At 35.1% G+C, this 22,047-nt stretch overlaps 1 protein-coding gene across 3 annotated transcripts in view; it reads left to right on the top strand.

The window, feature by feature from the left end:
* TTC13 (tetratricopeptide repeat domain 13) overlaps positions 1-22,047 on the top strand; it is a 38,363-nt gene that overhangs the window by 7,708 nt on the left and 8,608 nt on the right. For 2 of the 3 annotated variants that reach the window (XM_084283709.1, XM_084283708.1), the window contains exons 5-17: positions 887-952; positions 2,337-2,429; positions 3,064-3,180; positions 3,974-4,084; positions 5,714-5,796; positions 8,092-8,233; positions 9,537-9,711; positions 10,106-10,262; positions 11,375-11,505; positions 11,822-11,954; positions 14,780-14,872; positions 19,191-19,274; positions 20,814-20,898. In XM_084283709.1, the coding sequence (XP_084139835.1) occupies positions 887-952; positions 2,337-2,429; positions 3,064-3,180; positions 3,974-4,084; positions 5,714-5,796; positions 8,092-8,233; positions 9,537-9,711; positions 10,106-10,262; positions 11,375-11,505; positions 11,822-11,954; positions 14,780-14,872; positions 19,191-19,274; positions 20,814-20,898 (1,470 nt within the window). The remainder of the gene's footprint in view (positions 1-886; positions 953-2,336; positions 2,430-3,063; positions 3,181-3,973; positions 4,085-5,713; positions 5,797-8,091; positions 8,234-9,536; positions 9,712-10,105; positions 10,263-11,374; positions 11,506-11,821; positions 11,955-14,779; positions 14,873-19,190; positions 19,275-20,813; positions 20,899-22,047) is intronic. The other variant, XM_084283710.1, reaches the window with a different exon arrangement.

Raw genomic sequence — 22,047 nt, 5'->3', positions numbered from 1 at the left:
GATGCCTCAAAGAATGTAGAGTCATTGAGATCATTCACTCTGTCTTCCGTAAGACAATCTTAAATACGCTTATTAAAATGATTATTGGAACATTTAACAGAACAAACCATTCATGCTTAGTCATTATATTAAAAGTAGGGAAGTTACCTGAACTTGACATTGGCACGTGTACAGTTGGAATCAGTTGAAGTCTGGCAAACTGTCAGCATTGGTTACACCACTTATCTGTTGTTTAGTCAATGCAGTAATTTGTTTCCTGGCAGTTGTCCCAGGTAAATGAGCACAGCTACGTACCTGGTTGCAGGTATTTAAATTGGCAATTTCTGACTGGATTTCAGGGAACCCCTAACTGCCTAGAAAAGTTGTGCCAAGAAAACCAGCTCTGCAGCTGTAGTTCTTCATATTTGGGTGGGAAGCCATGGCCGGATTACATTTTATTGCACAAGATGTTGTTTAACTAATAGAACCTCTCAGAGTCTAAACTCCTTCCCTCTTGTGTTATAAAAATCATAAATACAACAAGAAGAAAGGAATAAAAAGTATACATGAAACTTTTCTGTATCTCACTGTTGAGTGCTTTTGCTATAAAATAGTGTTAAAAATGCTGTGGGTAGCATTTCTCATATGAAGTCTCTTCTCTCCCATCAGATTTGTTGGAGATGTTTAGCTCTTTTTCCAGACAAATCCTGCCCACTAATTCCAGTATATTAAACTGGAAGGTTGTGACCATATGAAAGTATAGGGTGTAATACAATCCATGTGATATCTTTGCCTGGCAGCTGTGGTTGTTCATTGCTTGCTAGTTGATAGCAACAAGAATTAAACATTTATTGAAGAAAGATGCGTATTTTTTAAGCGATTACTACATTTGTTTTTAATCTAACAGGAAGAACCGGAGCTGGTTAGCGCAATCTATGGACGAGGGATAGCATATGGAAAAAAAGGACTCCATGTAAGTGGATGATTATTTAAAGTTATAGGTGACTGAATTATTTGAAACTAACCTATAAGAAGGCCTTTTACAGGAGGAGCTTAGATCGAACGGTATGTACCTATCAAGTTGTAAACTCATGCTCTCCTGCTATAGGCGATGCAGAAGTGTCCCATGTCCTTCCCTTGGTAGGTGCTCTGTAACCTAGTGATCTAGTGGACCATGCTGCTCAGCCCATGGGTGTGTTCTTTGTGGGACTGTGAAAGTAAAGCAACATGAAGCAAGGATGCCAAAGGAGAGTATAGGAACAGTTGTAAGCGGTGAATTGTAATGCTTAGCGCTGGGATCTACAGCTACTTGAAAGAGTTATCAGATAAGATAACGAGCAGTGTCTTCTAAAATGCAGGTTTCTGAAGCCCCACAGAATTTATCTTTGTATCTGGTCTGTATTTGGAAATAAAAAAGGTCTTTTATTTCAGCATGGAAAATCGTCAGCTCTTGCAGTCCAGTAGGCTTTATATTGCTTCTTGACAGACATGCTTCTTCAAATCTTATTGAACAAATTAATACATTTCAAGTTAAATTACTTAGAGCTGACTGCTCAAAATTTTCCTGAGCAAAAATAAGTTTTAAAATAGATATAGTTTATGTAGCCCGTTAACTCATGATTGAGTGGTCTCTTAGTATTCTAGAGGGAACAAGAGTTGAATAACTTCTTGAAAATGTCTCTTGTGCAGGATCTTTAATTCTTTAGTGGTGCCGACAGGAGCTTAAAGTCCCTCGTATTTGCATATTTTTAACACCAGTCTGATTTTTTTCCCGAGTTTTGTTAGATGTTGCTACAGTTTCGCTTCAAAAAATGAGGTTTCTGTCAACACCTCTTTTGAGACACTAAGATGGTGTTTAGCATGTTAAAACTGGTTATATAGCAGCTTGCTAAGTAACCATGTTTTTGTAGGTGAAGTATGTGCTCCCATCCTACAGCTTATTGAGGAAAATCTAAAAACTTAGACAAGACACTGATGCCATAAACTGAATGCCAGAACTCCTCAGATCGGGTTATAAATGGTATTGATGAACGCACTGGTGTGCGTGTGTGTGCGTGTGCATGTGTGTTGGAGTTTGTGTGTGAACTTGAGCCAGCTTTGCTGCCAAGAATAAGTTATTAGAGAGGCAACACAAAATTGATGTTTACAAGCAGAGTTCATTTTCTTATAGCAAATAGGTGTTTTTCAGCTATTTGTAGCATGCCGCATCTTAATGTTGTTAGCGGAGGTGTGAAGGGCATTTAATGTAAATCAATGCATTTTCAGAGTCTTAGCCAAATGAATTGTTCTTCATCGCTCAGAATGTATTACTGTAAGTACACACAGTTGTTTACCTTGCTTATTTCTCTCCTTTTCAGGATGTGAAAAATGCTGAACTTGCTCTTTTTGAGCTCAGTAGGGTAATTAGTCTAGAACCAGATCATCCTGAAGTATTTGAACAACGAGCAGAAGTGAGTATTTTTTTCTGTCTTTTCAGGTATTTGGAAGTTGTTGCAATTGCACAGTGTTTTCAAGTATAATTTTCCATGTAATTTCTGGAACGTTTACTTTTAAAATTAAACATACATGGAATGGAATTACTATAGACAATAGTATAGCATATATTATGTTTAAGTGTACAATTATTTATAAAATATAAAATATTTATAAATATGTTTTTTTTTTTTAGTAATCTTGATCTAAAAATATGAAAAGCATTCATATAATTGGGAAATGGGCAAATTTTGGTTGGGGGGAATACTTTGCCTAAACTGAAGAGGTTTGAGAAGGTTTTAATTACGTTTTCTGTTGAGTATGTTGGAATTACTTTGAAATACAGTATTTTGCTTTGGTTGTCTTGTTTCTGTTCAAAATATTAAGTTCCTAAAAATGATGATGGTTGAAAGTACACTGGTATTTCAAGGGAAAGATGCTTTCAGATTTTCTATTTCATAAGAGCTTCGAAAAAGGAGAATTTTCTGTCCTGTTCTAAAAAATATAGTTATTCTGTTACAGCTGAACATGAAAAAGAATAATTCTCATATTTCTAAAACTAATCCATTCAGCCTGCATGCTCTAAACCGATGTTTTCGTTGGGTCTCTTAGATACTGTCCCCTCTAGGACGAATAAGTGAAGCATTATCTGACCTCACCAAAGCTATTCAGCTACAGCCATCGGCACGGCTTTACAGGCATAGAGGCACCCTGTACTTCATATCTGAGGTTAGTGGATTTGGGTGGTTCTGTTTGGTTCTGGTTGTGTGGGTGTTGCTGGGTTTTTGTTTGGCATTTTCTTGTGTGTTTTTTATACCAATTGCTACTTTTGTTCAAGACCATCTTTACTATTTAAGCAGAGGGGGGGAAGCCTTGTTTTTAACGTATTTAACTTTCCAGCAGTTCAAAGATATTATTCAAGGATTTCATCTGCGTTTCTATTTAATGCAGAGAAGCAGAGGGCAACTACATGGTTTACCTTGCGTGCTTGTCTCCAATTATTGTGTGTGTTTGAGGAATAGGATATGGATAAAGAATTTGATTTATAACCTCCAATTGCATTTAAGGAGTATTATTAAATACTAGTCTAAACAGGAAAAGGTATGGCCACCACAGTAGCTACTATATATGCTTAAAAAACAAAACTAATATCCTGTTTTGTTATGTAATCAGTTTGTGTTGATTTTCTTACACTTTGAAGATAAGTTACTCATTTGACATTAAAGATTGTCTGAATTCTAGTAGCTGACAGCTCACTTTGCTCTGATCTGTCTCTGTGTCTAGTCTTTTTTTCCCTTTACTTTGTTTTATTACAGCACTCACTGAAAAAGTTGAAAGTGTATTATTCATTCCTTATTTGTTGATATTCTGAGTGGCAGTTTACAATCATTGCTGTTTGGCCCTGAGGGTAACTTCATATATCAAAGAAAATTCTGTAGTTTAACTTTATGGAAATACAAATATATATTACTCTTTATTTGTATAGTGTTTCTTCTGTCATCTAAAATCTACTTTATCACAGGATTATGCAACAGCCCACGAAGATTTTCAGCACTCACTGGAACTGAACAAAAATCAGCCTATAGCTATGCTTTATAAAGGCTTAACCTTTTTTCACAGAGGACTCTTGAAGGTAAAGTTATGTTAAATAACAATTCTCTATTTGAGGTTATTTCCAAAAAATAGTTGTAGAAATCTCATTTGGTGTTGGCATACATATTTCTCTCACATAAAAACTTTAAGGCAAAGGAGTAAAAGCAAAATGAAAATGCTTTTAGTCCAATTCTAACAATGTAATGCTTCATAATATGACATATAAGTACTGCTGGTCTTGATGGCCGTTGGTAAATCAGTCATAACTGATGATGTGTTTATGTAGTGCTTTCAAAGATGTTTGTGTTTTGCATCTCTGCTAAGATCTGCATGGTTGTATTAAACTTTTTTTTTTTTCATGAAATGGAGACTCCTTAGAGGAGCCTGTGAATGGGAAAGGGATGAAGAGGAAAATAATATTAGATTCTTTCTTGAATGAGCTAGAATCAAGCTATTATTCAAAGAAACCAGGAATAGAGAACCCTACATCAGTGCCTGTGATATAAGTTGATTCTGAAGTGCTCATAGAGAAATAGGGGGGACATAATTGTTCCCTCAGATTCTAAAATGAGCAGAGAAGTTGTTTCCTTTTTCAATCAACTGAAACCAATTTGAGATGCAAAGATATAACTGTGATTCTTAAATTTCAAGAAAGTGGATTTTTTTTTTTGCCTTTACTAACAGCTTGGAATTCAGTAAAGGTTGTATGAAGAAAGCCTGACAGAACCAGGAGACAACCCAGAACTCCTGGGTTTCAGCCCAGTATCTTTCATAGTTTATCACTACCCTTTTTGTATCCATGCTGGTATTTTCCCCTCACACACACACACTCACTGTACAAGGTGAGAACTCCAGGATGTCACTGAACTTACTGTCTGTATCTTATCTCAGTCAAGTGAGGTACTTGCAAATAATAGTTGGATTGAATTTCTGGTTTTTGATGTAGACAGCCAAAAGCCCAGAAAGTGAACGTGGAAATATAACTGACAAAAGTAAATAATGCCTCAATCTTCAAGATGGGAACAATGCTTTCTTTTTTCAGATTTGCAAATCGACACAATTCTATGCTTTCCTCTACCCCGTTTTTTTTTTTCCTGGAGGAAGTATCTTACCCATTACAGCCCTTTCATCCCTCTCTAATACTCTGTTTCTGAGAGATTGTTACTGAGTGGCTCTGCATTTCCAAACATACCTCTACTCCTGTTTATCCTCTAATAAATTACTGTCAGGAGTGGTTCTTAAAGCAAGGCTGTACAGGTCACCTCTTAGGTTTTACTAGGCTTGCTGGAAATTGAGCTTTGGCTCAGTTTGAGAGGGTATTAATTTTTGGGGGGGGTGTTAATTTTTGAGTGAAAAGACATTGCTTTTGGGGATAATCTTCCGGCATCTAAAACTTATCTAGAGTATACAAGACGGTCAGTAATGGTAGATGACTATCTTATATTTTTGTTCAATAAGTATTTTGGTGCTTCTAGTAGATAGTACTCAGAATATATTTGATGCCTATTCTAAATAAGAATCTTGACAGGATTTATACTAACTCTGTACAAGTAACTTAAGTTTCTTACAAAGTTCTGATGAATAACTAAATTCATGGCAAGTAACTATTGGTGCTAAAATGGTACGGAGGTAGTAAGTGACAAACTTTTTTGTTGTTATCTCTCTATAGGAAGCCATTGAATCTTTCAAAGAAGCTCTGAAGCAGAAAGCAGACTTCATAGATGCATATAAAAGTCTGGGACAAGCCTACAGGTAAGGACATTCAGAAATAGTTTTAAACTTCTTCTATGTGATTGTCTTCTTTAAAATGCAGTCCTAAGTTTCACACATTTGTTACAAAACCATGCAGAATCATATGTGTCCTTGATAGATCCTGTGGCCAGTATGGCTACGTGAGCATGTGTTCAAGACAAATTTTCAGGTTTGCTCTGTAGTTTTAATTCAGTCCTCGGCAGCTGTAGATCAAAGGCTAGGTGAATGGCAGGTATCAGTAAGATGGGAACATAACATAGTCATCAACTGAGTATCTCTGCACATTGTAGTTCTTTTCCCAACTTGCTGTGTCTTGTCAACTTTCTATTTCATATTTTACATTACTATTTTTGGAAAGTACTGATCTGCGGCAGAAATGCTGTTGCAGCATAAGCATATTCTGTTTATCAAGGGTTAAATGGGGTAGGGATGGTACACAAGCATTTCATACAGATTTTAGTTATGTGGTCATGTTCTCTTCAGGCTGTATGCTTCCTTCAGCATACGGAACATGCAATATTTACTGAAAGCAGTGAATTACATTTATTACATTAATTTTTTATTATTAGCTTTGGGGACTTCTGCCTTATTACAGTCTCTGCGTTCTGAACTCAATATAATGGTTAGTTTCCCCATAAGTTTTTCTGTGGTATTTGTTACTGTGGTGTGTGAATACTTTTCAGGTGCTAATGAATTGTCAGTAATTTAGCCTGGAATGTGGGTAGGTGCCTTTTTACATTTCCAATAAATCCTTTAACTCTATTGTTTTGTGTTTGGATGTGAGACTTTCTCTCTCTCATCTTTTCTATCCTGTGTCCAAGAAACTTCAGTCTGAAGAAGTTTTACTTTGAGGGATGGGGATGAGGGGGAAACAAGCTTTTTAAAGTTTCATTTTGCAGTGGATTGTTGTCTTACAAAGCAAAAGTCACTAACTCAGAGCATTCCAATCAGCTGAAGTATGTTGCTTTTCTCCCCTTTCACTGTCCACCACACTCAAAGTTCTCTGGTCCTCAGGAAATAATGGCAGAAGGAATGTAAAAGAAACTTCATTTCTTGTTTTGCTTGTTTTTTGTTTTATTACACTTAATATGCAAAGCACAATTACTGTTGGCTCATCTAAAATGCTCAGCAGTGAGATAAGGAATCTCAGCCAACAACCAGAAGATGAATGGAATATTGTTTAATAACAGAGGGGGCTATAACTAGTGGCCAACTAGGAAAGTCTGAAATACTTTCCCATAAACACACAGGTGTTATGAGAGGCAGAAATAATACCTAAGTTCTCCAGGACAGCCCTTGGTTAACTTCAGCTGACGGATGCTTCTTTCTTTCTAAAATTACATATTTTAAGTTCACACCTTCTTTCTTCTACATTTCAAATATGGTGCTTAAAAAAAATCTTTTAAAGATTTTTTTTTTTATAGTGGAAGTAGGCAATTCTGAGTCTCCGATTTGTCCTTCTGCACAACATCAGTTATGGCATTTTATTTAATTTCTGCTTTGAGTCTAGTGACTTTTGTGTTCGTGCATGTGCTTGAAACAGAAGAGCTGTGGTTAATCACTGATCTGTCTACAAATTCTTTTTGGCAAATGTACTTAAAACTAGTTAATGTTGTTAGTCTTTTCTGGCATTGCTAGTTTGGATTAATTTCAGGTAATGTAACTTGACCTAGAAAGAACTTCAAGATCTTAAATTTTAAAAATCAGTCTCCTGGACAAATATTTGAGGAAAAAATTACTTGTGTACTATTTCTATTTTTATTTATTCTGGATAGTAAAAACAGACACAGAGAAACTAAAAGCTGTCCTGACCATGGAGTAAGTCACTACATTTGTTAGTATGTTTTTAGTTTCATCTTCCAAACACCACGTGCTTTCTTATTCAACATTTTAAGTATTTTGTATATTAAATAGTGTTTACATAAAAAGTTAAAAGACCTGTCAGAGATTGCATTCTCTAAGAATGCATTTTTTGGAAATTTTGGTTCTGTTAGGTTCTGAAACCCATACTTAAATTATTTTTTTTAATGGTTTATGTCCATATAGAATTGTGGAAAATTTTTGTGGTCTTGTGGCATTGCATATTAGAGTACACATTTCAGCTAGTAAAAAACTATGCAGCTGTTAATACCACCAAAGAACAGTTAGAGAATTACTGCTTTTGCTGAAGAAATTTCCTATTAGTATTGCATTCCATTTTGATGATATCCCCTGTGGACACATGAAAACAACTTTTAACAAGTAAATTTGCTGTCACCATGTATTTTTCACTTTATACTTTATGGAATTCCCTAGGGAACTTGGCAACTTCGATGCTGCTACAGAGAGCTTCCAGAAGGCTTTGCTGCTAAATCAAAATCACGTTCAGACATTACAGCTCAAAGGAATGATGCTTTATCATCATGGTAGCTTAGATGAAGCACTGAAGAATTTTAAGGTATGTAGTGTAAGACCCACTTTAAATAAGAAATCAAAATATTTTAACAAAAATGAGTATACAAGAATTGTTTTAAAAAAAGACAAATTCCAAGTTTTACATTCTGAATGCTAATAAGAATGTGCATTTGAATTTAAATACAGTTTAAGTCTGTCATAAAAGATTTATTAAAACCTTGGAGTTTAGAATTAAAAATGAAATTTGGCTAAAACTAAGATACTTCCTCTACTTTATGAATTCCTTATCATGCTCTGGTTGAAATGATTTATCAGTTTTTTGAAACTGGTAATTGTGTTCTAGCTAATATTTTACTTTGGGTTGAAACTTAAATGTTTATTTGTACCTGGGGGAAGAAAGAATTTAGTCTTCTTTGTAATTTTAAGCTTAAAATATGCATACAAAGTTCCATTTTTTTGAACAATAATTTCTGAGGCATTTTCCGTGTTTTGAAACAACTCATGCTATGTAGGAAGCCACTGACCTTAGGGAAAAAAAGTACATAATTCTTTAGGTAAATAAAATCTTGCCTCTTTCCATGGACATTAAGTAACAGCCTCATTTTGCAGGCAGAACAATAATGATATAGACATGTGGTTAACATTCGCTTTTAAAACAATAATTGAAATGAGATGTGGACATGACTATATCCCCTTTGAATGCGACTGTGCTTATTCTAAGGAGAACACTTCCTTAGTCATTATGTATTCCTCTTGTAGAACACAGTTTGTAGATACTGGTATAATTGAAAGGATGATTTAACTTTTAAGACAGAAATGTTCCTCTAAAGAGATGTAATTGTTAGAAAAAGAATCAGAGCATTGTTTAAATGAATGAATATCAGTTTGCTATGTGTTTAACATACAGTAAATATTTGACTAAAATAATGAAGTGTACTAATGCATGAACTAATGAAGATATCACACCATTTCTTCAATCCATATGTTGAACTAGTCAAGAAAATCACATTAATGTAATGACTGTTTTTTTTCTAGTTTAATTCAACTCATGAAACTAAACCTGTTATCATTAGTGCAAACACAGTCTACTTTCATAACAATTAGTGTGATCAAAAGCATATTTGCACTGGCAATTCCTTTTCTTTAGTAAAGCTAGAAGTACTTTTCTTTGCTAGCAATCTAAGTGCCAGGAAGAATTTGAAAGAAAACTTTGGTGGAAAGTGCTTCTTAATAATCAGTAAATCTTTTCAGTAGGGAAGGCCTTCTGACAAAACAGGTTAGCTTATTTGAAGATTCTCATTCTCTGTTTCTTGATTTGTGAATGCTTTATTCCTTTAACCTTCTAGAGGTGTCTACAGCTAGAACCATACAATGAAGTATGCCAGTATATGAAAGGACTCAGCCATGTTGCAATGGGACAGTTTTATGAAGGCATAAAAGCTCAGACTAAAGTTATGTTAAATGATCCACTACCAGGCCAGAAAGCCAGTCCAGAATATCTGAAAGTGAAATATCTCCGAGGTGAGTTGATTTTTTTCACTTTAAATCCTGTAAGAACCCTGAAAGTGCAAGTGTGGTTATAATTATGTCAGTTTTAAGGAAACATTGTACATCCTGAGGAGCACGATAGAGTGTGTCATCCAGAAAATGTACACACTTGTTTGTTCATGCAGTTAAAAGTCGGCACCGTAAACCTGATGCATATTTCTGTGAAATGGTAAAGTGGTACTTAGCTGAAGTAGGCTTATGCCTGTCTTGGAAATTAGCTAATAACAAAACTTGATTATTGAAGAGTAATACCTTATTTAAGTTATGTTGGATAACCGACAAATGTATAATCTGTTTTCTGATCTTATATAATTACAGAAGTAGAAAAATCATGCGAACAGTATTTAATTTTATTTCTTTCCTCCAGAGTATTCTAGATACTTGCATGCACATTTGGATACCCCTCTTACAGAGTATAATATTGATATAGATCTTCCTGGAAATTTCAAGGACCACTGGGCCAAAAATCTTCCTTTTCTTATAGAAAATTATGAAGAACAGCCAGGGTTACAGCCACATATAAAGTGAGCAATTTTATTTTTTTTAAGCCTACTCACAATGCTTTTTTTTCTGCTTGACTTTTAAAAATGTTATTCTGAGGCACTTATACTGTGGAAATCCAGTGAGTGTAGGTTCTTTCGAAAACTGTAGCAACTGGAGTTGATTCAGTTCATAAAAGAGGAAGAACGATACTTACAATGACTTTTTTTCAGTTTGATTTTCACATAAGCAATATTATTTCACATCATACAGCTTTAATGATTTACTGTTCTATTTTGTTTTCTTTGCAATCAGTGTTAAGGCATTGAAAAGTGTGAGATGCTGAGTGCAATGCTATGTAGCACCCTTACTAGTTTCTTGCTATGTGTTAAGTTTTATTTTATTTTATTTTATTTTATTTTATTTTATTTTATTTTTTATTTTATTTTTGTTAGAGGTGTAATTTCTCAACTGTTAAGTAGATTTGTTAATAACAGATGGGTTTCACTAGGAAGAATATTCTCCAGAATAATTTAGATAACCAATATTTTAGGGGCAGCATAATATCAGCTAACAGAGCACGGGATTTATTAGACTAGTCTTCAGAAATGTGCACTTAAAGGAAGGATAGCAGTTTCTCCTGATGTAAATGAATTTCTAGATACATTCTCACTTAATTCCTCTGTGTAAAAATAATGCTGAGTTAAAAATATATGGCTTTTGTGTTAAAAAGATGGATTCTATTCCATATATGCAAGAAGCTTTTACAGAGTTAAGGGATAATTTGCAGAATAAGACTTCCAGTTTCTATATGTATTCTTTCCTTACTTAGTGTTGAGGTTCCTCAGGTAAGCGTGGCATTTCAAGAAGGTGTGTTATTGGTTAACTTTTAGCGCCAATTACTATGAGAAAGTCTGAAGATGAAATAGTTTTTGATAATAATAAGATGAGTAGAATGAGGATTTGATTTGAGATAGTGTAACTGCCGTATACTGTGTATATTTAGTGAGGTGGGAAAAGAAACGAGTGTCAAAAAGTCAGTTTTTGAGTATTTCCCACATGAACAGTATGGATTACCAGACGAACAAATTGTTTTATAACTTCCAAGACCTATGTTGCCAAGTTATGTCTGATGTATGTTTTTCTCCTCTGTAAGAGATGTGTTATTTCAGAATTTTGAAAGCTATAAGACTGATGTGCAAGAACTCATATGTGTAGCTGATCATCTGGGTTCCATGATGCAGTATGAGACACCAGGATTTCTTCCAAATAAAAGAATACATAGAGGTATACTGAAAAAGCTCTCAACTTGAGAATTAAAAAATTAATGTGGTTACAATTTAATGCCATGCCTTTACTACCTGCAAATTGGTCTTAAGCTCTACTCATTTTGAATATTTATATAAAAAGTTAAAATGAAAATAATAATTATATCAGCAAATTTCCTGGAAAAGATGATCTCCCAGTTTTTAATGATATGGGCATTTTTTTCTGTAAATACATCACTTCCCTGCTTCAGTTTTCCTGTCTGTACAAAAAGAAGTGTGTGGTTCTGATTGCTTTTCTGTTTTTGTTGTTTGCCCTTCTCTCCTCCTCCTCCCAGCAATGGGATTGGCTACTTTAGAAGTAATGCAAGCTGTGCAGCGGACGTGGGCAAACTCAAAAGTTCGGATGAATGGGAAAACCAGACTGATGCAGTGGAGGGATATGTTTGATATTGCTGTGAAGTGGCGAAGGTAATGATAAGAGAGAAAACAAGCCTTAAGTTGTAATAATGGTGCATGCTTCAGTTAACCAAAGGGCTGTAGTCTGAACAGGTAGAACAATTGTTATTTCTGTGCTAGAAACAGTTGAATAAGCTAAAGGGAGTCAATCTTAGCCTATATACTTGAATGTATCTTTGTGCATATATTTGTGAAAAATCCAATGCATTCCATAAAGGGCTGCATAACAATAAGTAATCTAAACAAAGAGCTCAGACTGAGGCATTCTGGAGTTAGAGGAATTCTTTACTTGGTGTGCTGTTTCATTTTGTTGGTGGTGGTGGTTTTTTTTTTTTTTACTTTCTTCATTGAAAAAGAGTAGACTAAAGCAAAAGTGTGTTGCTAATGTGGAGAGGATGGATGAGTGTCTTGGTAGGTAAACACAAATAGATCATTCAAAGGTAATTAAGACCGAACCAAATAATGTGTGGTTTTTGAATACCTTATTATATCTTCTATTAATTTTCAATTACTTTCACATTAAACTGTTCTCAGATGTAGAAATACTTTTTTTTTTTTTTTTTTAAAAAAAGTTCTACAGAATATATTTTAAATAGTCCTGAAAACTTTTTTTTTTTAATGTTTACTTGTTTTTTCTACCCCATCTCTGTGGAAAAATTGCACAAACTGATTGCTGGAGACCTGAATCTGATTATCTCTTGCCATTGTAAATATCAATGATGTTTTTTTTCATTAGTGTACAACTACCAAGAACATTTTTTGCATAAATAATTATTTATTTGAATAAATTCATTTTTTTGTTACATTTTTAATCTATGAAGTTATTAGAAAAATACTCCTTTGCCTTTCTGAACAGCCTTTTGGAACGTCTTGCTTTCCCATCTGGAGATTGATAGGTTTGGCGAAAGGATTGCTCTAGTTTTGTTTCAAATGCAGTCCACTTGATTGAGCAGAAGTTGTCATAGTATTGTTTCTGAAACTGCTGGGCTTGAAGGCAACAGACGTTTAACAGCAGTCTGTGACAGTCTTGTCAGCTGAAATACTCAACATTTGAACTTTTTATTTTTTGTGTGATTAATTCATGTGAAATAATTCACAAAAAATGCAGTAATATAGCCATGTAACGATGATCAGATTGGTCTCATCTCATCAGGTTCCTCAGTAAGAAAAGTTACTATCTTGGACTCTATAGCTAAGACCAGTGGTCAATATAACTTTGCATCCTGTCAACAGCAAGAGCTAGTTGAAGGTTCATAAGAAAAAATGTAAGAGTAAAACAAGTGCAAAGCAATCATCCAGAATAGTTTCCCAGTCTGTCATAGTTTTCTGTGGCTTGTGCATTTTATTGAGTCAGAGGTGACCAATAACGTACTCAGAGTTGTAGAATCGTAGAATGAGGCAGCATTTTTCCGCTGTTATTCTGGCAGTAACATCTGTGAAGAGCAAGAAGGAATGAGGCGTGTTTGATTTTTTTTTTTTTTTTTTTTGAGTCCAGAAAGACAAAATACAGCAGTCACCTCACTTGTATTGGTTTAATTCTTTATAGGTTTTTGGTTCTTAAAAATCTCAAATCTCTCCTTAGTTAACACCTGTGCATTATAAACTAACATACTGTGCAACGTCAAGCTCCCTGCTGCAGACACAGTATTCAATTTTGACATGAAAATTCCCACAACCTTCCAAGCAGTTAAGGCAGAGGTGATTCAGAGGACCTGGTATTAGACTTGCCCACATTTTTAGGTCTTATGTTGTGTGGGGATTTATTTTTCTTAATGCATCACTGATACTGAACTCATTAATACTTAAGGTGAGCAATTCTGATGCAAAAAATTCTTCCCTAGAGCAAGTGAAGGCTGTCATAGGAGGAATCGTGTATACCTTTATCAGCAGGAAGACATACTTGTTTGTGGATTTAATGGGTTCTGTTGGCAATGAGAATCAGATTTTTCTTTTGTTTTATGTACCCTAAAATGGAATAATTGTAGGCACGTTTGACTGAAGAATCCCAATTACTGTAGGGTAACTAATTTTCTTTGTTTATATGATAGTAGCAGCTAGGGGCCGCAGTGGAGTCCCTATTATACTTACTTTTCTAAAGTAAAAAACAGTTGTGTTGCAAAGAGTCTATGTTCTAATAAAAGGCTAAACCAGGTAGGTGAAACAAACAAGAGGGTGAGGGAGAAATAAAGTAACGCTAGTGTTAATAGTTCTTGTGCAGATCAGTGAGATATAATGAGCCAATTATTAGTAATAATCAGACTGATAGCCACTCCTTAAAAATAGATCTGCCAAAAAGGTGTTTGAAGTATATCAACAGCACTAGGAAAACCTCTGTTTTCACTGCCTGTGCTGCTGTTATTAATTTATTAAATTGAAGACACAAGAAGCAAGCAGCCTCATTTTTGCACTATGGAATTTAAAACGAGGCGAAAATTAATACTAGCTACCATTCTGTAAGTAAGTATTCTGATAAAATAAGAGGATGCTTTAGGTACAAGGAGTGCACTTCTGAAAATACTCTGCTTTCCCCCTTTAAAAAGAAGGGAAGGGTTGGGAATTACATTTTCTGGTTGATGCAAAGCTTTGAAAGACCATAGGACATATTGCAACTTTGTTTGAAACCCTTACTTTTTGTGAGCCAACCTCTAGCTACATAAAACGCTTATAAATTCTTTTCTTATGAAAACCCTATGTACATTTCTTTAAAAAAAACAAAAAGCATTTTTTGTGATTTCTGAATTCTAGCTTTTGCGAAAAGTTGTGTGAGAGAACAAAGTTCAATTAGAAATATTACATGGAGTGAAACGTGCCAATGTTAACGTCCTTTGTCTTTGTAGGATAGCAGACCCTGACCAGCCTGTGCTTTGGTTGGACCAAATGCCTGCCCGAAGCCTTAGCAGAGGTTTTAATAATCACATTAATTTAATCAGGTATGAGAGTTTTGCCAAACAGCTTTTTCACGCACACTAAGACACTGTACCAAAACTTACTGGTTGTTCATGAAACAGCATGCATGTTAAGGACATATGTGTCCAATACTATATTATTTACTTTAATGTGTATTTTTTATTTTCTATTGGAATATTTATTTATTGTGCACTCTTATTTTTCACTGATGACATTTTCTCTTCCTCCTGGATTTCAACTGTACAACTGAGTTACAGCAAGATAAAAAGTAGTACCTGGAAGGTGCATATTTTTACATACTGTTGTTAATTCCCAAATGATCTTTTTTTTTTTTTTTTTTTTTTACATTTAAGGTAAAGTTAATCACAGCTGTTATTACTGCAGATGATATTTCTTGAAGACAGTGGCAATTATAATGAAACAGAGCTGTCTTATTGCCTTTATTCCCAATTTATAATAGGGAGAAAACAGTTTCTTTAGTTGTTCTCAAAGTAGGCCAAATTAAAGCAAAGGTGACAAAATAAGTAACCCATCAAAGGTAATAGGTGCATTTTCAAACAAAGCTCAAATTAAAGATTGAACCACTGTTGTACGTTCCATCTTCTCCCATTCTGCAAGACTCAGTATTGCACTCAAGGTAGTGCTACCTCCCACAAAGTGGTAGAAGTGTGAGAGACTCAATGTGGCAATGTGGCAACATCACTGTCAATCACAGGAGCAGAGTGTTTGTAACTAAATATGTAGCCAGATTACATCTTTTTTTTTTTTTTTTTTTTTTTTTTCTCCCCCACTATGGGAAGTATTGAATCTTTGATCTGTCATTCTGCTTTCATATCTACTTCTTCCTTTTTTTGAGAATGTGCTTGGAAAAAGCAAGACAAGGAAGCAAAGCCTTCTCAAGAATTTTAAAGTAAAAAAGTGATATTCTGATGTTCACAAATGATGATCACTACTGATAATTCCTCCATGCTTGTCCTACCATTCTACAAGGCTCCCCTTTACTTTAAAGAGCGATGGCAATGTAGTTTTAAACTCCAAATTGCAATTGGTGGTTACCCTTCAGGGATGTACTCATTATTGGACACTCTTAGGCTTAGGCTTCTGTCTTCCCTCAAGTCAAGTGTTACATTTGGGCTCCAAACTCTGTCCATCTTTACTGCATTCCTCTCTACACACGTAGGCTTCAGCTGAAATCACAACAATCTATTCTTTGAGACAAGGGTGTCTTCCATACTTCATCTGTTTCTGTCTGTTTTTATTTTAAAATGGGAGAGGGGAAAACTTAATTCTTAGGTAGTCTAAGGTGGCAGAATGCAAGGACATTAATATAACAACACTTGATTACTATGCTGAAAGCATATTCTGAAGAGTGCACCCTTGTTCAAGATCTCTGTCAGCAACTGTTTTTCATTGAGCAAAGCACAGTAATTGCTTTTCTCATTGCATTTAATAATTGCATTTAATTGCTCTGCTGATAGGAAAACAAAACTGACAATTTACTGTTCCAGTTATTGTGGTGGTTCTGTAGAAATTTAAAATAAGCATTATGAACTTTGAGAATGATAGGCCTGCAGTTTTAATCTTTTGGTTTTGGATCAGCCTTGACTTTTGGAGATCTCATCAGCATTTTGGTTGTGCATTTTTTGACAGCAAATTAATGATTATCAGGGAGTTAACCATTTAGGGGCTTTTTTAGAGGGAACACTAGATTTGAAGCAGCCTTAAGAGTTGATCATGGTTCAGTACTGGCTGCTGACTGCATCCTTTTTGATTCTAGGAAGCAATACTTGTTTGATGATTCTGCACCCCAAGTAATAGCTGTTTTCCTTGGTTAGCTTCCCATAGTGATTTGTTTCTGCTTTTGGATTCCCTCCTGATGACTTCACATGGGGCTCACCCCCATCTGGAGTACTGCTTTCAGCTCTAGGGCCCCCAGCACAAGAAAGACATGAAAGTATTAGAACAAGTCTAATAAAAATGACTTTCTCTAATAAAACGATTTTATCTAACAATAGAACACCAGCCTTTTGTTCTTTGTTCCAAGGGAATAGGATAGTTAACTGTTCCTGACTTTCTAATTTGTTATGGGCCCTACTGACAGAAGCTCAAATAATACTTAGTAGAATATGAACTTAGTAATGTTTTGACATTCTGGCTAATGGCATACGTTGTCTTGGAAGAAATATAACTGCAAGTACTGGGTGTAGTTCCGTGTAGTTCATACTGGTAACTACCATTTCTTCAGCTGTGCTGAGTCAGTGTCTTACTGCACATAACATTTAGTATTACTGTTTTGCCATGCATCTGTGTAGTTTATTTGGCAAAAATTAGGGCTGGGTAGCTCTAGGAGGGATAGTGGAGAGCGTAGAGGAGTAATGTTTTAAACTAGCTAGCCACTGAACGATTTGAAAAGTGGAACTTCCTTTCATTGTTTTAGTATTCATGACAGATGTAGTCAGGCTGAGCTCATGCTGTCTCTTGCTTGTTTGATATAAATTGTACACCAGTAGTTTCTGTGTGCAAAAATACTTGGATTAGATATCTTTTAGCGTATGCTTTTTCTTTACCTCAGAATTCTTTGCATTTACAGTCCACTATTGTTGAATGATTTTTGGAAAAAAAAATGTTTACATGTGGAGGCACTAGCATTCAGTGAGTTCTGAATTCAAAATTATTTTCCAGAATGGTAACAGTGATTGAAGAGTGTCAGAAAACAGTTTTGTTTTCATTTGAAGAGCTTTTAATAGAGGGTATTAGAGAAGTCTTGTACTTCACTCTGTTTAATGGACTTCCAGATCTTAACAATCTTAAGATACAAATATATTGGCTATTGCTGCTACTTTGTGGGTCTATACACAAGCACAACTCTGGCTGATCTCTTTTCTGGCAAATGATTAAAGTTACCAAGTTTTATTTAAATTAGAGTGAATGTTCTTGAAAGTTTGAATTATTTCCATAGGCAAAACAAGGATTTGGGATCAGCTAAACATTAATGATACACTCAGTGTTCTTACAAAAAAAAAAAAAAAAAAAAAAAAGTAAAGACGCTCTCTAGAAGAGTGCTGCTTTTGAAGTTTTGGTAGTAGTGCTTGTTCAACAAGGAGAAAGTGGTAATATACAGAAATTAAAGCTGACCACCCACTAAAAGTCTTTTCTCAGTACTGCTGCTTCTAGGTGGTAGCCTTATGGAATGATAGGTCTGGTTTGGATGCATTTTCCAAGATGCCACTTAATGAAAATCCAGTTCCTTATTCTGACATGCTTCTGCCTGTTGTACAGATTTTTTTTTATACAGATGGAAAATGATGGGACGTACAACAAGGGCAAATTATGCACAGATATTTATCTTCATCCTTTCTATCCTCTTTCTATCTCTCCCTCCCTTTCCTATGTGCAGATTATGTATGTGTTCTAATTCTGTTCGGGTTTTTAAAGACCGATTCTGCAATTACTCTGAGACCAGGCCTGCTGAAGTGAGAGGTGGTGGAGTGAGACAGGGAGTTAAGCTGCCAAAATCACTTACTCAGAGTGAATAAAAGCTAGGTGTGTACACCTTCCTGTGATTGACAGTGGTTTTGCTTCCTCAGAGAGCGATAACGTTTGCTTTATAAAATCTTGTTTTGTAGACTGGGAGAAGAGGAAGGACTCCTACAAATGCAATAATGGTATGTAATTTTTCCTCTCAGAGTGGTTATAATACTAGCAGGTTTTTATCAGGTTTTTATTTATAATTTTTCTTTGTGTTCTATGGGGGCAAAACAACTTGTTTCCTTATTCAACAGTTACTACTCCTGTTAGGAGTCAAAGCAAAATTACTTCAGTAAGTAGGTGCTCAGGTGAGTAAAGAAAACTGTACCTGGAAGTGTGAAAACTGTACATGGAAAACTATGTTAGAGCATATTAACACATCTGTTCACAAATAAGTAAAATGGGGAATGTTGGTTCTCAAAGTAAATCAGTGTGCACACTGATAATTCTCTCAGCTCTGCAATTTCTACTAGTCTAAACAACTGTCTGAGAAAATTCTGTCCTATTACAATAGATAATTATCATATAGATAATGGATATACTAAAAATGGGAGAATACCCATGAAATGCAGTTTATCTGAGAACAACTGTACCAATAATACATGAATTTTTGCAAGCTCAATTGGGAATCTATGTCCAAAGTTGTGGATGGGCAATTTGCCATTTCAGAAAAAAACTCTAATTCTTTACTTTGATCTAAGAGCATCTGTGGATAAAATATTGTCAAATTTTAATGAACAATGTTTGCCTTAGCCCTGGAATGTTGGGTTGAAAAACAGGACTTTAAAGAGAAACTTTTCTTTTGTTTTGTAGGGGCCAGGTCATTAACATGCGGTACCTGGAGTACTTCGAGAAAATTCTGCATTTTATCAAAGATAGGATCCTTGTTTATCATGGGTAAGCTTTTGATTTTTTTTTTCACTTCTCCCTGCCTGCTGCTTCACGCCCCTGGTAATACTGATTTGAAATTTACATAGTGATTAATTTCGGAAAGTCCAAGTGACATTTCTGTAATTCTATGTTCTAGTGTTCTTAGTGTCTATAGCTGTTATACTTCCTAATAGAAATGCAAAATCCTATTATTTGCCACTTAACCTAATCGGAAAAATATTGTCAGTTATAGTATACTTCTAATTAAATAATGGTATTAAATTTCTACCCACAGCTTTTGCATGAGTGGGTCTTAATTCTTTCTATAAAATATGACTCATTAAAGATGTCTTCCCCCCTGGTAGAATGGAGTACAGTTCCTGGTAAAATAGACTATAATTTCCTCTGGATATTGAGATTAATTTTTTTAATAGAGTGATAAATCCCACCTTTTGGAGTGAGGAGAAGGAAAAATAGAAGATATGAAAAGCAATTTTATATAAAACTGGTGTTTGGCAAGTAGTTTTATCAGAACAGAAAATCTTTGCTACCTGTTATATAGATGGGTTTGTAGAGTGCTCAAGCAGAAGATGGTAGTAGAACCTTAAACAGAAGAATGTAGATAATCTTAAAATTGGTGTTTATATCAATTTCAAACTTTGATCGCTCTCTTATGCGTAAAATGTCTTCCCAACCTGTGGCTTATTTGTGGCAACAATGTTCTGACAAAGTTTAAAAAAATTAAGAAGCTCTTAGGTCTTCTAATTTTTCTTTGGCCTGGTAACTTCTGTTAAATATTACATTCTATTATTCTTTGTGCTATGTGAATACCAAAAATAAAAGTACAGAAAAGCTTTTTAACAGTTGAAAACATTTAAGTTTTAGAACATTTCTGATAGCTACTGATTCATAAGCTTTGTCCTAACTGAAAAGTCTACCTTCTATTGAAAGCTTTTTCAGGCTGAGCCAGTAGCCTTTGACCTTGAACCAGAGCAGTTTGTGCAGTGGTTTTAAAATATACTTCAATTCTTAAAATCTGTGTACAGTGATAAATTTTAGAGAGCTGGTTCAATAGGTTTCTTCACTATCCATCTGTGCCTGCACCTGTAATATATATGTTACATTTGAGGCTGCACAAATGCACTCATTTTGGGAAGAGCATTTCTAACATTGGGAAGAGCATTTCTAACAAAACTAGTTTTCTTCTGTCTTCTCTCATCAACAACCCCTGCCCACACATACACACAAGCACTGTTCAGTGTTCCAGAGTGGCCAACCACAAATAAGATAAATTTGAAGTTTGAAGTTGAGGATTGAAACTGAAAAAATAAGCTGAGATGATCTAGGGTGGAAAATCCTTTTTGAAGAAAGTGACTCTCTTGTGCTAGAATAGGTGACCACGTGGTCAAGTATGAAGAAACTCCTTTTCAGAAAAGAAGTAAATACCTTTCAATAACTCATTGTACTAACCATTGGTATGGCTAATTAAGTTAAAGCTAGATGGATTTCCAGAATTGTTACACGTTCAACCATTGTGACTCCATATTTGATCATTTCTTTTTCTAGTGCTAATAATCCAAAAGGACTATTGGAGGTTCGAGAAGCTTTGGAAAAGGTACATAAAGTAGAAGATCTTCTTCCCATAATGAAGGTAAATCAAAGAAAACATTTCAAAATATGCTGAAAATAATACAGCATATTATGGGACATATCTAGTTCCCCAGAATGTAACAACCATGTATAAACTTAGAAATGACAAACTGGAAACACTAATTAAAGGTATTTCTGCCTTACCAGCCAGAAAGGTTTGTGGTCAGATCTTTTGTAATGGTCTGACAGCATGTGTGTACAGTATGAAGGAAAAAATTGAAGATATGTCTGAAAGATCAAGAGCAACATGGAAGGAACAAGTTCATTTGGTGAATCTAATGTGAAACTGTTGCAACTAATGTTGCCTGTAGTCACTGATAGCCAACCTGAAACTATGCTTTACGTTCTTGTGCTCTGGAAAAGGAGTGAGGGAAACCTGCATTTTTACTATTTGTTGGTGACGGTATCTGCAGAAAGACAGCGGATCATAAGGCATGCCAAATGAGTTATATTATGATCTCAACTTAAGCAATGAGACTTTAGCTGGATTTAAGTAACGGGTTTTCCCCTCTCCCTTCAGTCCTTTCAAATTACTCTAGGATGACCCTTATGTAAATATTTGGGTTTGGGGAAACACCATTACAAAGTATATATTGCTAAAAGATTGAACAGAACTTCATTTAGAATAGAATAAAATTTGGGAAGGAATATGTATTCCAAATAGAGACCAACTCCTAACTTTCTGTTGGTACGTCTGCATTGTGGTTTCATGGGCAGATACCAAGCTGTTGCTGATCAGTCACTCTGACTGATTGCCACAGAACAGTTCCTCAGAAGATTTGTTTACCTTGCTGCTACTGCTGATACACTGGTTTTGAATTTCCTCACTTGTGCACTATAGGTATCTTCACAGAAGCCACATAGCTCAAGCACTGAATTTTTCTGTGGCGTTTTTAATAGGTTTTACAAATATAAGGGTCTACAAAATTCATAGTTTTGGAAGTCTGTCCTTTTTAGATTCCTGTCTTGTCCTTGGCCTTTGAAGAGGAATCCACATGCATACCAGCTAAACCTAAACAAACTTGTGATGAAGAGACTGTAGATATTGGGGTGGATAGGTGATTGTGTTGCCTATTGCCACATGAAAGTGCAAATAACAGCCCTGTAGAGCACTTCTTATGGCTACTATAGAATCATAAGCCAGAAAAAA

This window comes from Netta rufina, assembly GCF_964035555.1.
Source record: "Netta rufina genome assembly, chromosome: 3".
In the NCBI taxonomy this organism is placed as follows: Eukaryota; Metazoa; Chordata; class Aves; order Anseriformes; family Anatidae; genus Netta; species Netta rufina.
The sequence above is the reverse complement of the archived record's forward strand: the minus strand, read 5'-3'. Positions and strand labels throughout refer to the sequence as shown.